This window comes from Chinchilla lanigera, unplaced genomic scaffold, assembly GCF_000276665.1.
Source record: "Chinchilla lanigera isolate Chin_1 unplaced genomic scaffold, ChiLan1.0 scaffold00086, whole genome shotgun sequence".
NCBI lineage: Eukaryota > Metazoa > Chordata > Mammalia > Rodentia > Chinchillidae > Chinchilla > Chinchilla lanigera.
This window is the reverse complement of record NW_004955487.1, coordinates 9,028,984-9,041,823: the sequence shown is the minus strand read 5'-3', so window position 1 is coordinate 9,041,823 and position 12,840 is coordinate 9,028,984. Positions and strand designations below refer to the sequence as shown.

At 42.1% G+C, this 12,840-nt stretch overlaps 1 protein-coding gene across 2 annotated transcripts in view; it reads left to right on the top strand.

Moving 5' to 3' along the window:
- Nucleotides 1-12,840, top strand: part of Nbas (neuroblastoma amplified sequence) — a 179,133-nt gene that overhangs the window by 31,712 nt on the left and 134,581 nt on the right. Inside the window, exons 11-13 of one of the 2 annotated variants that reach the window (XM_005404440.1) lie at nt 423-491; nt 3,193-3,321; nt 11,496-11,559. In XM_005404440.1, coding sequence (XP_005404497.1) covers nt 423-491; nt 3,193-3,321; nt 11,496-11,559 — 262 coding nt within the window. Of the gene's footprint in view, nt 1-422; nt 492-3,192; nt 3,322-6,531; nt 6,620-11,495; nt 11,560-12,840 lie in introns of those variants that run through there. The other variant, XM_013504348.1, reaches the window with a different exon arrangement.

Here is a 12,840-nt window from a genome sequence, read left to right as displayed (position 1 = left end):
TTTTTTCTTTTTTTTTTTGTCTTTTTGAGGCAGGATCTCGCTGTGCAGTTCAGGCTGGCCTTGAGCTCACTTTGTAGCTCAGGTTGGTCTCAAACTCACGACGATCCTCCTACCTCAGCCTCCTGAGTGCTGGGATTACAGGTGTGGGCCACCACACCCGGCTGTCCTAGGCTTTCTACGTATAGATTTAACACAGGCATTTGATCATGGATATATTTTGTAAGATGTACCACTTGAGTTTTTTTCCCAAACGAAACAGAATATTACCAAGATCCTTGACACCTAGTAGTGATTTTTCATAACCACTTAAAAAAGTCTGCTGTAGTTTTCATTTAATGATAAAATGATGTTATATATAAGAAAGCATCCCATTGATCTTTCTTTGTGTGGTACCTAATTGTGTGGTACCATTTGTTCTGTAGGTACCTAAGACACTGGGACTACTGAGGATATTAAGTGTCAAGCTTTATAGCCACCAGGGCCAAGAACAGGTAATACAAATCTGCTTAACCTCATGTCCTCAGACATTGTCACCAGATCCCTGTATGATTAGATCTGCATGTGTTTTAGATCTTCACTGGGGTGTATTCGTAACCATGCATAATGTATGTGCACTAGTAAGCATCCATAGGGCTGTTTACTCAGAATTTGTGAATGTTAGTATCTATCAATCTTTTTTGTTTGGTTTTGTTTTTGAGACAGGGTCTGTCTATGTAGTTCAGGCTGGCTTTGAACTCACTTATGTAGCCCAGGCTGACATCAAACTCAGAGTGATCCTCCTGCCTCAGCCCCCTGAGTGCTGGGATTACAGGTGTGTGGCACTACACCTGGCAGTATCTATCAGTCTTAACTCAGAAAATACAAAGAAAAAATATAACAAATACACCTATTCCTCTTGGGGTCTGAAGATACAGCCTGAAGAGTTCTAGAAGCATCATGTAACATTTTTATTTTATCTTTAAAAAAACTTACAAAGTTTTCATCCTTATTCAAATTTTTGTTTGATGTAAAATTAAAAAAAAAAATTCTTCCCCAAATGTGAGATTGTGGGTGCTCAGGAGGAAGGGAGCCCTGTAGACCCGGGCTTCAGGTGCCCTTGTCTTTCTGCTATGTGACCGAGCCAGGGAGGCGGCAGCTCCCTTCAGCTCCCGTGACAGGTGTAGGGCGCCTCTTCGAGAGCGCTCTTGCTTGCTCCAGGCATCTGGAATGACCCAGGGGAACTGCATCACGTTCCCGTCTTTGGCAGAACCCCGTGGCTGTTTCTCTGTCAGTACGGTCTGTACTGAGCTGATGGGAGACCGCAGTGAGCGTGATGCTGCTGGGCTCACCTGCAGCTCTTACGCTCTAAATATTCAACTTCTGGCATATTTTACCTTCTGAGGAGTACTAATCAGAATTATTTATATTATTTTGTAAAAGATACTGGCTTGGAAACTTTTTTTTAGACAGGGTCTCGCTATGTCGAGGCTGGCTTTGAACTCGCAGTGATCCTGCCTCAGCCTCCTAAGTGCTGAAATCACAGATATGGTGGGCTACCATGCCCAGCTGGCTTGGAATTTTTGAATTTTTTTTTTCTTTTCTTCATATTTTTATGGTGTTTTTGTCTCAGATTATTAACTAGGCTTTTGAGGATGACTGGTTTTTTTTTGGTCTTTTTGAGACAGGGTCTTGCTATGCAGTTCAGGCTGGCCTTGAGCTCGCTTTGTGGCCCAGGCTGTTCTCAAACTCGCAACAATCCTCCTGCCTCAGCCTCCTGCATGCTGGGATTACAGGGATGCACCACCATGCCTGGCTTCGAAGATGACTTTTTCTTAATTTGAAGGGTACCTTTTCTTTTTTTGTGATGGTGGGAATTGAACCCAGACCCTTTGCACTGAGCAACATCCCAACCCTTTTTTATTCTGAGGGAAGATCTTGCTAAGTTGCACAGGCCAGACTGGAACTTGGTGATTTTCCCACCTCAGCCTCCCAGAGTACTGGGTTACAGTTGTGCACCATCATGCCTGGCCTCGTCTTTTTTTTTTTTTGCTAAAATTCCAACTTGCAGTGGGCTATGGTGCCTACTGAACTCTGAGAAGCCGGGATATGTGTGTGTCCACTGCTGATTCCTGAGCATGTGAAACAGTGTCTGTTGTGCATTGTTTATTAGTGTATAAGTAGTATTCATTAAATGCTTGAGAGGTGTTGGAAGAGCTGCACTTATAAAATTACTTTGTATTGATCTGAAGGTTCTTTAATAATATGTCGTAATTCAGGATGTTTTGAATATATACACTAGAATTTGTTACTTTCATTTTAATATGGCTTGTATATTTGGAAGATACAGAAAATAGGAGATTACTCATTGTAATTATTTCATAGAGATGGTAGGTAATTAAAGAAAGTGAAGCAATTTAAGCTAATCTCATACAAAGGATTTGACATGTAACATTAAAAACCCTCTCACAGAAAGTACGGATAGAAATTTTATAATGATATTTGAAAGAAGGTACAATTCCAACTCTAAATATTGCTGCCAATAGGAGACTTTAATTAGTGTTTTTAATTAAGAGAAGATCTTTTGGACATTTGAGCTAGTGGTTTAATATAAGGAGGAAGATACAGGAAATCCCATTAAGCAAACATGTGGTTTAATGACTTTTTGGAGAGCAGCTTTATTGAAATATTCACATAGAGTACAGTTCACTTGTTTGAAGTACACTCTTCACTGGTTTCTTTTTTTGTTTTGTTTTGTTTTTTTTCCGGGACCAGGAATCAAACTCATGACCTTGCGCTTGCCAGGCAGTCACTGTGCTGCTAAGCTAAATCGCCAGCCCCTTCACTGGTTTCTAGTATACTCACAGAATTGTACAACCATCCCAACAAACAATTTCGGTTACAACTTTGTCACTCTGAAAAAGACAGTGTACCCCTTAACCATCCCTAGGAATTCACAGTCTAATAAAGAACAACCCTACTGTGAAGTAGTATTTTTGTTTTAGTGTTACGTGTAAATTATGACCCTATAAATTAGACAATAAACTCTTCAAGTTGAGGACTCCTGTACGTGTGTATGGAGCACATTCACAGTGACGGGGGCATGGAACGCTGGTTAAGCCTGCTTGTAACACAGCACCCTCTGGAGTGCCAGTAACTCTGGGGTTGTTTCTGCTTGTTTGCAAGCCGTGCTCTGACCTTGTGGTTCTCGAACAGGATGGGATTTTCAAGATGAGCCTCTCTCCGGATGGGAGCCTGCTTGCAGCCATCCACTTCTCGGGGAAGCTGAGCATCTGGGCCGTGCCGTCTCTGAGGCAGCTGCATGCATGGGAGCAGAGTGAGCAGGTGGGTCCCACCTGGGTGTGATGCTGCATCCTGTGACTCAGGACCTTGTAGTGTTGGTGGATAGGACAGTAGAACGATGAATGTATGCACCCTGAGTATAGTTCTGAGTTTTAGTGCTGCACATCCTGTGTACCAAGTGTAATCTGTTCGTGGCACACGCTCCTTTTCCTGTTTGACACTATAAACGTGCATCATGGAGGTGTGAAAACCGCAGCAAAGTCAGTGTTATCAGGAGTTTGGAGGGTCAGGCACTGAAAGGTTGCAGTTCTTTCCAAATCTTGCCGCACTAATGATATGCTTATTTTAGGCTTGAAGAGTGTTATCCCCTTGTTGTGCCATGGTGACGGGCCACGGATGTTCCTTAGTGTTTTGGAATGACAGGGTTGTGGGAACACGTGATTTTGTTGTTTAGTAACAGGGAGAATCCATCCCTCTTGTGGCTTTAATTTACAAGGGGACCGGAAGGGCTTTTCATACCAAGCCATGCAGTGTGCATAGAGTAAAGTTTAAAGAAAAGTTTTCCCTCCACTTGGTGGAGCTGGTGGTGCCCGTCTTTTTCTGACTGATGACTAGGCCATATTTGCGTAGTTGAAGATGAGTTCTCTCCCCTCAGCCTGCTTCTCTGTGTGCAGATGTGGCTTGGTGGGCAACTTTGTGATCTAGTATGGACCCAGGCTTCCTGAATGCCTGTAATGGGTTGGCGCTGTAATAAAGAGAAATATTATTAAGCAAATGGTAGAAGACTGGAGAAAATGGCTGTACATTTTCTGACCCTATTCATATGTTTAAATTGATTCCTCAGGTATTGTTATTCTTTTTCATATTTTCATAAAATCTCTTTTGGGAGATTTTCCCATTTTAGTTACCTTTCTCATTGCCAAAACAGAATGTCCAACAGCCTAGGTTAAAGGAGGAGGGATTTATTTCAGCTCACGGTTTGTAGAGGAGTCAGTTCGGAGTCAGTTCATAGTCAGCTGTCTCTAAGGCAGATATAGGGGCATTGCAGAGGAGAAACAGTCCATGGTGTGGCAGGGCAGGCAGAAGGCAGTAAGCAGAAGCAGCAAGCAGACCTGCCTTCTTTCTGTCCCTTTTATTCCAGCCAGGCTACAGACCTTTTGACTGGTGCCACCCACACCAACGGTGGGGCACCCTTAATCCCAGCATCACACCCTTAATCCACATTCCCAGACTCTAAGCCAATCACCTTTGAAATTCCCCACCTATGACCACATGATGTTTTGGGAGGACATCTAGATAAAAGCCTTATTCAGTTTGCCATGGACTCCCCATGTCTATACCTCTGTCACTCACTGGACCTTGGTTTAAGTGGAAAATGTGATCCCAGGCCTGGAGCCTTGTTGGCCACAAACAAGATGCATCCCCTCTGCTATGTAGTCATAGCAGAGGTGGAGTGTTTGCTTCTCAGAGCTGCTCAGTGCCCTTCACTTCCAAGCCCTCTGGCTGGGGAGGGGCTTTGCTGCATTCACAAGGCGTCTATTTCTCCAGTTCATGTTACTTGTGCTTCCTAGGACATGAGATGTGATTTAGATCCATATTCAGAAAAAAAGCATTATTCGGATAATTGATCCAAAAATACTGTGTATTTCTTGGTTAGGAAAGTGTGATTTGGAAGAAACTGCTGTTTCTTCTGAATTTGGGAACTTTTTCATTTGGACCCCGTGTTTCCAGGTGGTGAAACTCTGAATAATAAGGGCATTTGTTGCTGCTCCTCCTTCTGTTTTCCTAAATTATTTTCATTCACCTAAACGAAGTATTGATGAACTTTGAGGCACTCTAAAGATTTCATCTTGTGATGTCCTAGGGTATCCTGCCTGTCCCAGGAGCTGTTCATAGCAGATTAATTAGCAGGCTCTGCTGTTTGCTGAGATTCAGGGACCTTTGTTTATCTGCAAAGATTAATTGCATCTCGTGGTCCCTCTGGGCACACACTCAGCTTCTTTTACCGGTGAAGCCTTTTTTCTTTTGTGATTAGTTTTATTTGATGCCATTGTGATTTATTGTGCTTTGTTGTCATTCATTGACTAGATTTTTATAGTTATTCTATTCAAAAAAACATAAAAACTTTAAAAACCTTAAAACCTGGGAATAAATAAATGAGATTTTGTCAGGAGTTTTAAAGACACCATCAGAAAAGTAACAGCACAGGAAAGGCAGGATTTTCAGAAGTGGAAGGAGGGGCCCTGCAGGGGTGGAGCACACAGGGTGGAGGTGTGTCCACCAGCCTCAGTGGTGTCTGCATGGAAACACTGCAGGCCTTTGGGAGGTGCGGCTGTAGGCACTGGTGCCGTTGGCTACTGAGCTGCCACCTCCTGTGGCTCAGTTCCTGATTCGTGCTCCCCAACAGTCCTCAGATTCTATGTCTGTTGTGGCAGCCAGTCTGCCTGGGAGGGAGGAGCAGTTTGGTTCCCAGCTGGTGGTGCCTCTTCTGAGTCTAGGAAGTTACACAGGAGCTCCTCTGGAGCTGCTGGCTGTGAGTGCCTAAGGGACCCAGAAGAAACAGCTTCTTGGGTTCAGGAGTGGGAGCCTTAGTTGCTGTCACCAAGGACATGTTCCGGACCATGGCCGCTGTCCCTGCCACTGCCTAGCATACCCTACTGGTTTTGGCCTCAACAGAAATTTTAGTCTGAAGTTGGGAGCATGAAAGATGTATATTTTTATCCAGTTTTTCCTTTAGAACCCTAGGGTGTGTAGGGTCACAACACCAGCTCCCCTATGCAGCTTCCAATCTTCCTGAGCCCCTCTCCCTGTGCCCCGCTTCTGTCCAACTCTTTCTCCTGGGCTCTCAAAGCTGTGATTCATTGTAAATGCACCCAGGATAGTGAGGTCTGGCCAGTCTCCCATTCATATGAATAAGTGTATGGCAAACAATAAAAAACAGTGACAAAGTGATATGGTGTATGATGGTCCAGGAAGGTCAGAGCTCTTGTGGCTAAGATAAAGACTTCTCTGAACTGTGCACAATTTATGTTGTACATAACATCAGGGGCATATGGAAAAGGACAGGGAATAGCTGAGGTAAAAGGGCATAAACGTGAGCAAGGCCATGTGAAGTTGGATCAAAGACACTCCACACAGTAAATTTTTGCTCAGTGGGCAAGCTGTTTGAGCTCTCAGGTTGGCAGTTACTGTGCTGGAATTCTGAGGGAGAGTCAGCATCCTAAGCTGCAGGGTTACCTTGTCTTCAGAGATGTCCCAGTGTCACAGGCCACTACAGGCCTCTACTATGACCTTTGGCATGGGGAGTTCTGTTTCTGTATGCCAGCTGCTGGCTACTCAGGCAAGTCATTTGGGCCTGGGACAGACTTATAAGTTAATATAGAAAGCCAGTTGATTAATTCTAAAGGCTGCTCAGCATCACCTCTGTGTGGTCCTTGTCACAAAGGGCTTCAGCTTTTGCACATGTGCTAGCTTCCTCCAGCACGCTCATCTCAGACTGGTGCAGCTTAGTGGGATGGAGGTTTATCATGTGCATACGATTCTTGGGCAGTTCACAAGCTGTGTATGTGCTTAACGTCTCGTTCCTTAATGAGTACTGACCTCACTTTGTTCTGCGATATGCAATGAGAAAGTAGTAAGCTGAACATTGATTTCATCTCTCTGATTATGATGTCCATGCCTTTTCTGTGAGCAGGTGAAAAAATAAATACATGGAAACAGGTGGGAGAAAGCTTCTTCGTTAGGCTGGTGAATGCCAGTGTCCAACACACACTTGCATCCCCATGATATTTGGTGGGTCCTGAATTCAGGAACATTCTTTTATTTGAAAGATAGGTTTGTGTGCAGTAGGTTAGGAATTACTTTTTGATTATTCGTTTTTACATGGTTTCTTTTATATTTGATGGTCTGTAAAAGCCTAAGGATAAAACCTTTTTCTCAGTGGGTATAATACAGATTCCTTTAGTCCCAGCAGATGTGTGCAGCTCTTGACCTGTGTAGTATGCCCTGTGTCAGAAAAAAGACTTGCAAAGCCTGTCCTTGGTAATAGAGACTGAGACCCTTGGAGAGAGCAGATAGCTACATCCCAAGTCTTCCGGCTGTACCCGGGAATCCAGCATGTTAAAATGTGTGTTTTAGATTGGACTTCAGTATATTTATTACAAAATCCTGTGTGCTGTAGAAAGCACAATAAAGCGTACATGTATCTGTTCTATAAAATGGAGTGGGTTGTTCCTGTGTCTGTGATAACATATGGTAAGTGCCGGACTAATGAACATGTGAGTTGTGAACTTTCACAGATACAAACGGACCTCACATTTGCTCTTTTTATGCTTTACATTGTGATAGTTTGCATCTCATATGTTTATAACTTGGGGACTTAGTGTATTTGTGTCATAGGGGTGTAAGATTCGCTTTGTCAGACGAATGAATCTGACTTATGAATGTTCTCTGAAAGGAGACTTGTAAGTGGGGGTCTTACTGTGATTGTAAAATAGTAAAGTGCAACTACTTATTGAATCTCTAGTTAGTTCTGGAGCAGCAAGTATGGACAGTCTCAGTCCTTGTTGTTAAGGTATTCATAGTCTTGGAAGGGAAATGGTAAACAAAAGATTAAAATAGCATGTTGAGATTATAAAAAGATAACTGTCTCACTAAGTTGCCCAGGCCTGGCTTGAACTTTAGATCCTCCTGCCTCAGCCTTGCAGAGTACAAGGATTATGGATATGTGGTGCCACTCCTGGCTCAAGATTCAATTTTGATTCAGGTTTTCTGGCCTTGTAAGCTGATCCTTTATTCAGAGTATCCACTCACAGTTTCTGTGTTCAGCCCCAACTTTTATCTGGTAACTGACGTGCCAGCATATGATACGAGTGCAGTGCGAGGGAAGGATGTCTCCTGGCATCTGTGGAGTGACAGCCTCTGGCTCAAGTGGCTTATTGTGTAGGGGGCCAGAGGTGTGCAGATGTGCAGGGAAACATGAGTGGCATCACGTGGCTGCTTACTAGAGCTGCTGGTGTCTCTGTGTCATCGCCGAGTTCCTTTACAGATGAACCTGGGCTCCGTCTTCCCCTGGCAGGACCGAGGAGCCGGGTTGGCAGGGGCAGAGCTCTGCATCTTCTGCAGTTCTGGGAGATACACAGGCAGTCCTATCTGTTTGCAGGAGGCTGTGGAAAAACGTTGGGGACCTCATCAGGTGGCAAGAAACCTCTGACTTTGCTGGAATGGTTAACTCAGCTCGTCTGGAGCATTCTTTGTGGTGCTTTTTTATTAGTTTTTATGATGTGCAATGTGTGATTATTTTCTCTGTGAAACCTAATGAGTAAAAATGGCTACAGAGGCGCCTATGGTAATTTATGTCCGTCCAGTTTGGGGTTGATTAAGTACCTTGGCTTTCGTTGTCAATATGAAAACCCATCTGGCTAGAAATCTGTGAGTATTAAAGTTCGTTCATGTCTAGAATAGAGTAAAAATGCCTAAATGATTTTCATTTCAAACATTTCCTATATGTTTATATCTTTACATTTCATATTTGGCCTTCATTTATCTCTGAAGAAGTTTATTACCTGCCCCTTTGTACTTCTTTTTTTCTGTTTGTATTTTCTCTTTACACATAGTAGGTGTGTGCCTAATTTTGTTAGAGGGTGAATTAGTGAAGGGTAAAGTGGAAGGATGGCAGTTTATGGGACTGATCTGGGTAGAGTCCATAGTTGTATTCACAGCCCTGTTAACGGTGAGCTCGTGGAGGATTGGCGCAGAAAGTATCTTACTTAGGCTCCATGGGAGATGGATAGCAAGCACTGGTAAATATTTGTGGAGTGAAGAAGCGTGTGAGTGTTGGTTCTGGGAGTGTTGGCAGCAGAGACTTCATTATGTCTGGATTCTGGTGGTTAAAGATGTTCAGCAAATCCAGTCCTTTGGTCTGCAGTAAACACCACCACAGCTGTGTGGTTCTCCCCGTAGAGCCCTCCTCTCAGTGACTGCTGTGTGTGCATGACGCAACTCTGGAGAGTGTGCCTGTTGGCAGACACGCGGCAGTGGCAGTAGGATATGTTGGGGCAGAAGTTGTGATGCCTTTCCTCACTGTTTTCCTAAGGGTCACAACACATCGTTTACAAGGGAGAAAAGCATGACACATTTGTTTAGCAACAGACAATTTTCTCCTGAACTTGGCAAGAGAAATTTTACTTTCCTCACCTGGCAGCACTCCAGGCCAGCACCAGGAGGGTTGACATGGGCACAAAACACTCTTCCTTCTCTGTGGTGGCCAAGTGCCATGCTCCAGAGTATCCTGTCCGAGCCCTAGCAAATGCCGAGAAGCGACATGGTGGGCTTCCTAGCCAATGAAGACCGCACCCCTTGCTTTCTCGAGATGAATATTCTTCAGCTTATTCCTCAGAATCCCTTGGGAAATTCCAGTGTGATCAGCATGTCTTATGCAAGGCTTTGTCATCGTCATTTTGTTGTTGTTGGAGAGGAATCAGGTGTAGGGTTTTGCCCATACTGCCCACGTGCTCCAGAATGGAAGCAGGGCATGCCCTGGCATCATGGATGATCACGGTCCCTGCAGGGCCAGTCAGAGGTCTCAAAAATTAGTTCGAAAGAGCCTCGAAAATGATCAAGTAAGAGACCAATTTAGTTGATTGTTTTCTTTAACATGTACCTTATTGGATTCTAATTCTTTGAAACTTCATCCATCTTTTTTGGTTTCTAAGCCAGAGTGTCTCATTTCTTCCTTTGGCAGATAAATTGCCTTTTATTGAAACCTTTTCTCTGAAAAAGTTTGAAGATTATGTCTCTATTCTTGGAGCCAGTGCTAAGTGAACTACAGTAGTGAAGATCAGGAAGTTCTTTTAGTCTATGGGAAGAAATGGATTTTCTAATGTTCCAAAGCATGAGCCACTAATAAATTGATAATAAAATAGGTACACTTTAGATGTACCTATTAGATGACAAGACATTAGATGACAAGACATTTTGGTTGACTTGTTTTGTGGTTGTTGTTGTTGTTGTTTTTGAGACAGGGTCTTACTATACAGTTTAGGCTGGCCTTGAGCTCACTTCGTAGCCCAGGCTGGTCTTGAAATAGTAGCGATTTCCTGCTTCAGTGTCCCGAGTGCTGGGATTACAGGCATGCATCATGTTGACTTGTTTAGCAACATGTTTAAAGTGTATTTCTTTTTATAACATGTTAAATTTTTAGTTTACAGTAATTGTACATATGTATAGGGTACATAGGGTGTGGTGTGATATTTCAGTACATGTGTGCGGGGTATAATGATCAAATTTGGATGATTAGCCTATCTCAGCTCCCTGAATATTTGTCAATTGTGTCGAGAACCTTTGAATTCCTCTCTTGTAGTTCTTTATAAAATATGTAATAAGTTGTTGAAGTACAGTTGCCCTATTGGTGACCCTTTTTTCTGTTTTTTTGTTGTTGCTGCTGTTGTTTTCTTTTTAGAGTTAAGATTTCAACTGAATATTGAAGCGGTTTTTTACTGGTCTTCCCTCATACTATTGTACCTCTGGAGATTAAGTAAGGGACGTTAAGCCCAGGGGTGTCTGGCAGTGGTTTACCCTCAATTACTTTACAAAATTGGAGAGATATTGTCATACCTTTGTTTTTTTTTAAAGGTGAATATAACCCTATGTTGTACAAGATTAATGAATTCAATTTGAAGAGTGTGTGTTATGTGTTTCTACCAAGTAAAGCTTTAGTCATAGAGAGTTGCTAGCAGGTGAAATGGAAGTTGGTGCTTTCAGGCTCAGTGCCATGAAAATCAAAGTGTACAGGGGTTGCTCAGTTTACAAGGAGCTGAGCTTGGTGTGCATAGCCAGTGTGGTTCATAGCAGCACAGCTGCCTCCTGCTGGGGTGTGTGTGTGTGTGTGTGTGTGTGTGTGTGTTTGTATAGAATAAATTCTTCCTGCATCTTGCTTTCATTTGTATTAATTGTATACTTTTGAATTTATTGTTTTTATGCATGCTATTTTCTTCCTAAAATTGAGTTGTAATCCCTGCCTCTTGAAAATTTTAAGTGTGAAAATGGTTGCTTTTCCAGACTGCTATAAGTGAGGAAGATTTCAGTTGTAAGGTAGAGATCAAGGGAATCTGTCATCTCTACATCCTGTTATTTAAAAAATTCCATAGCTTTTAATGATTTTGCACACTTTTCTTATTTAGCTGACCCAAGAAGTCATTGCATATTTTCATATTTAGCCAGGCTATGATGACCTTAATCCGGATTGGAGGCTCTCTACTGAGAAGAGAAAAAAAATAAAAGGTGAGTTGTAAGAAATATGATTATTAAAACCTTAGGGAATTCCTCTTATTATGCAAGGTGTCCTACAGATGGTATAAAAAGTCTCAAGATACTTTTGCTTCACTTTGGAAGAAGAAACTAGAATTCATAGGACCAGAACAAGGACTAGAGCCAGGGTTCTGATGTTAGGGCTTTCCTAAGGCTGAAGCTAAGGCAGACCCCATGGGGCCAGCCCTGAGATGGCACATGGAGTTCAGAACTCAGGGTACATGCCCAGGAGAGCTAGCTGCAAGAGAGTCATCACAGGAAACCTGCTGCAGTTCTCTCAGTGTGGGAGGAGGTTAGGGTTCGGTGGATGAGCGGAGTTTTTAAAAATACATCTTCATGTGTGAAGTAATTAACTTTCAAAATACACTGATTTTATTTTTATGTATAGGAAAAATATTTACATTTAAATAAAGTAATTACCATTTAATTAGGTAAAACCAATAAATAAAAATTTAACTGTTACAAAGGGTTACTTTGAGTTTTTTAATTTTCTACTTTTGATGAAGGATCATTTTTCTTTTGTGTTTCTCCCCTCTCCTCCCTTCTCTTGGTGCTAGGGATCAAATCCCAGCCCTGTGCATGCTAGGAAATCTCTGTACTGCTGAGCCACACCCGCAGCCCCAGGATCATGTTATTTCAGGTGAAACCATCAAATTTAAATATCCCTGAGTTTTTAGGTGTCTCCTATGAAATCAGTGATAGTCACAAATTTCAAAATATATACTATACTTTTAAATTTACATTTTAAAATCACTGGAAATATTGATTACTATCATGTATATGAGGTTTCATACTTTGAATTATCTACTTTTATTAAATGATCATCCAAAATATTCAGAAAGACTTTTGAGGAGCCAGGGATACAGCTTAGTGGCACAGTACCTGCCTGGCAAGTGCAAAGTCCTAAGTTTGATTCCTAGTGCAAAAAAAAAAAAGACTTTTGAGGAAAAGTAATAATTTCTCAAACTATAAGCTTGAATGTGATTTAAATGACTCTCCTCTTCCATTCTAACATGTTTTATTTTTTTCCCTGAAACATGTTCTTGAAACTTCTTGAAGTTCCTTACTTATATAAATTGGCTATGGCTTCTTTTGGGAGAAAATGGTGTTATGATGTTTGTTTTTATTAAAATAATGAGTTATTTTCATGGTGCTGAGCTCCTGTGCAAAAACATCTTTCTCTTTAGTTTAAATATGTTTTAAAATTTGCAGCTTATTATATGCATTGCCTGTAAACCTTTATGTACTGTGTGG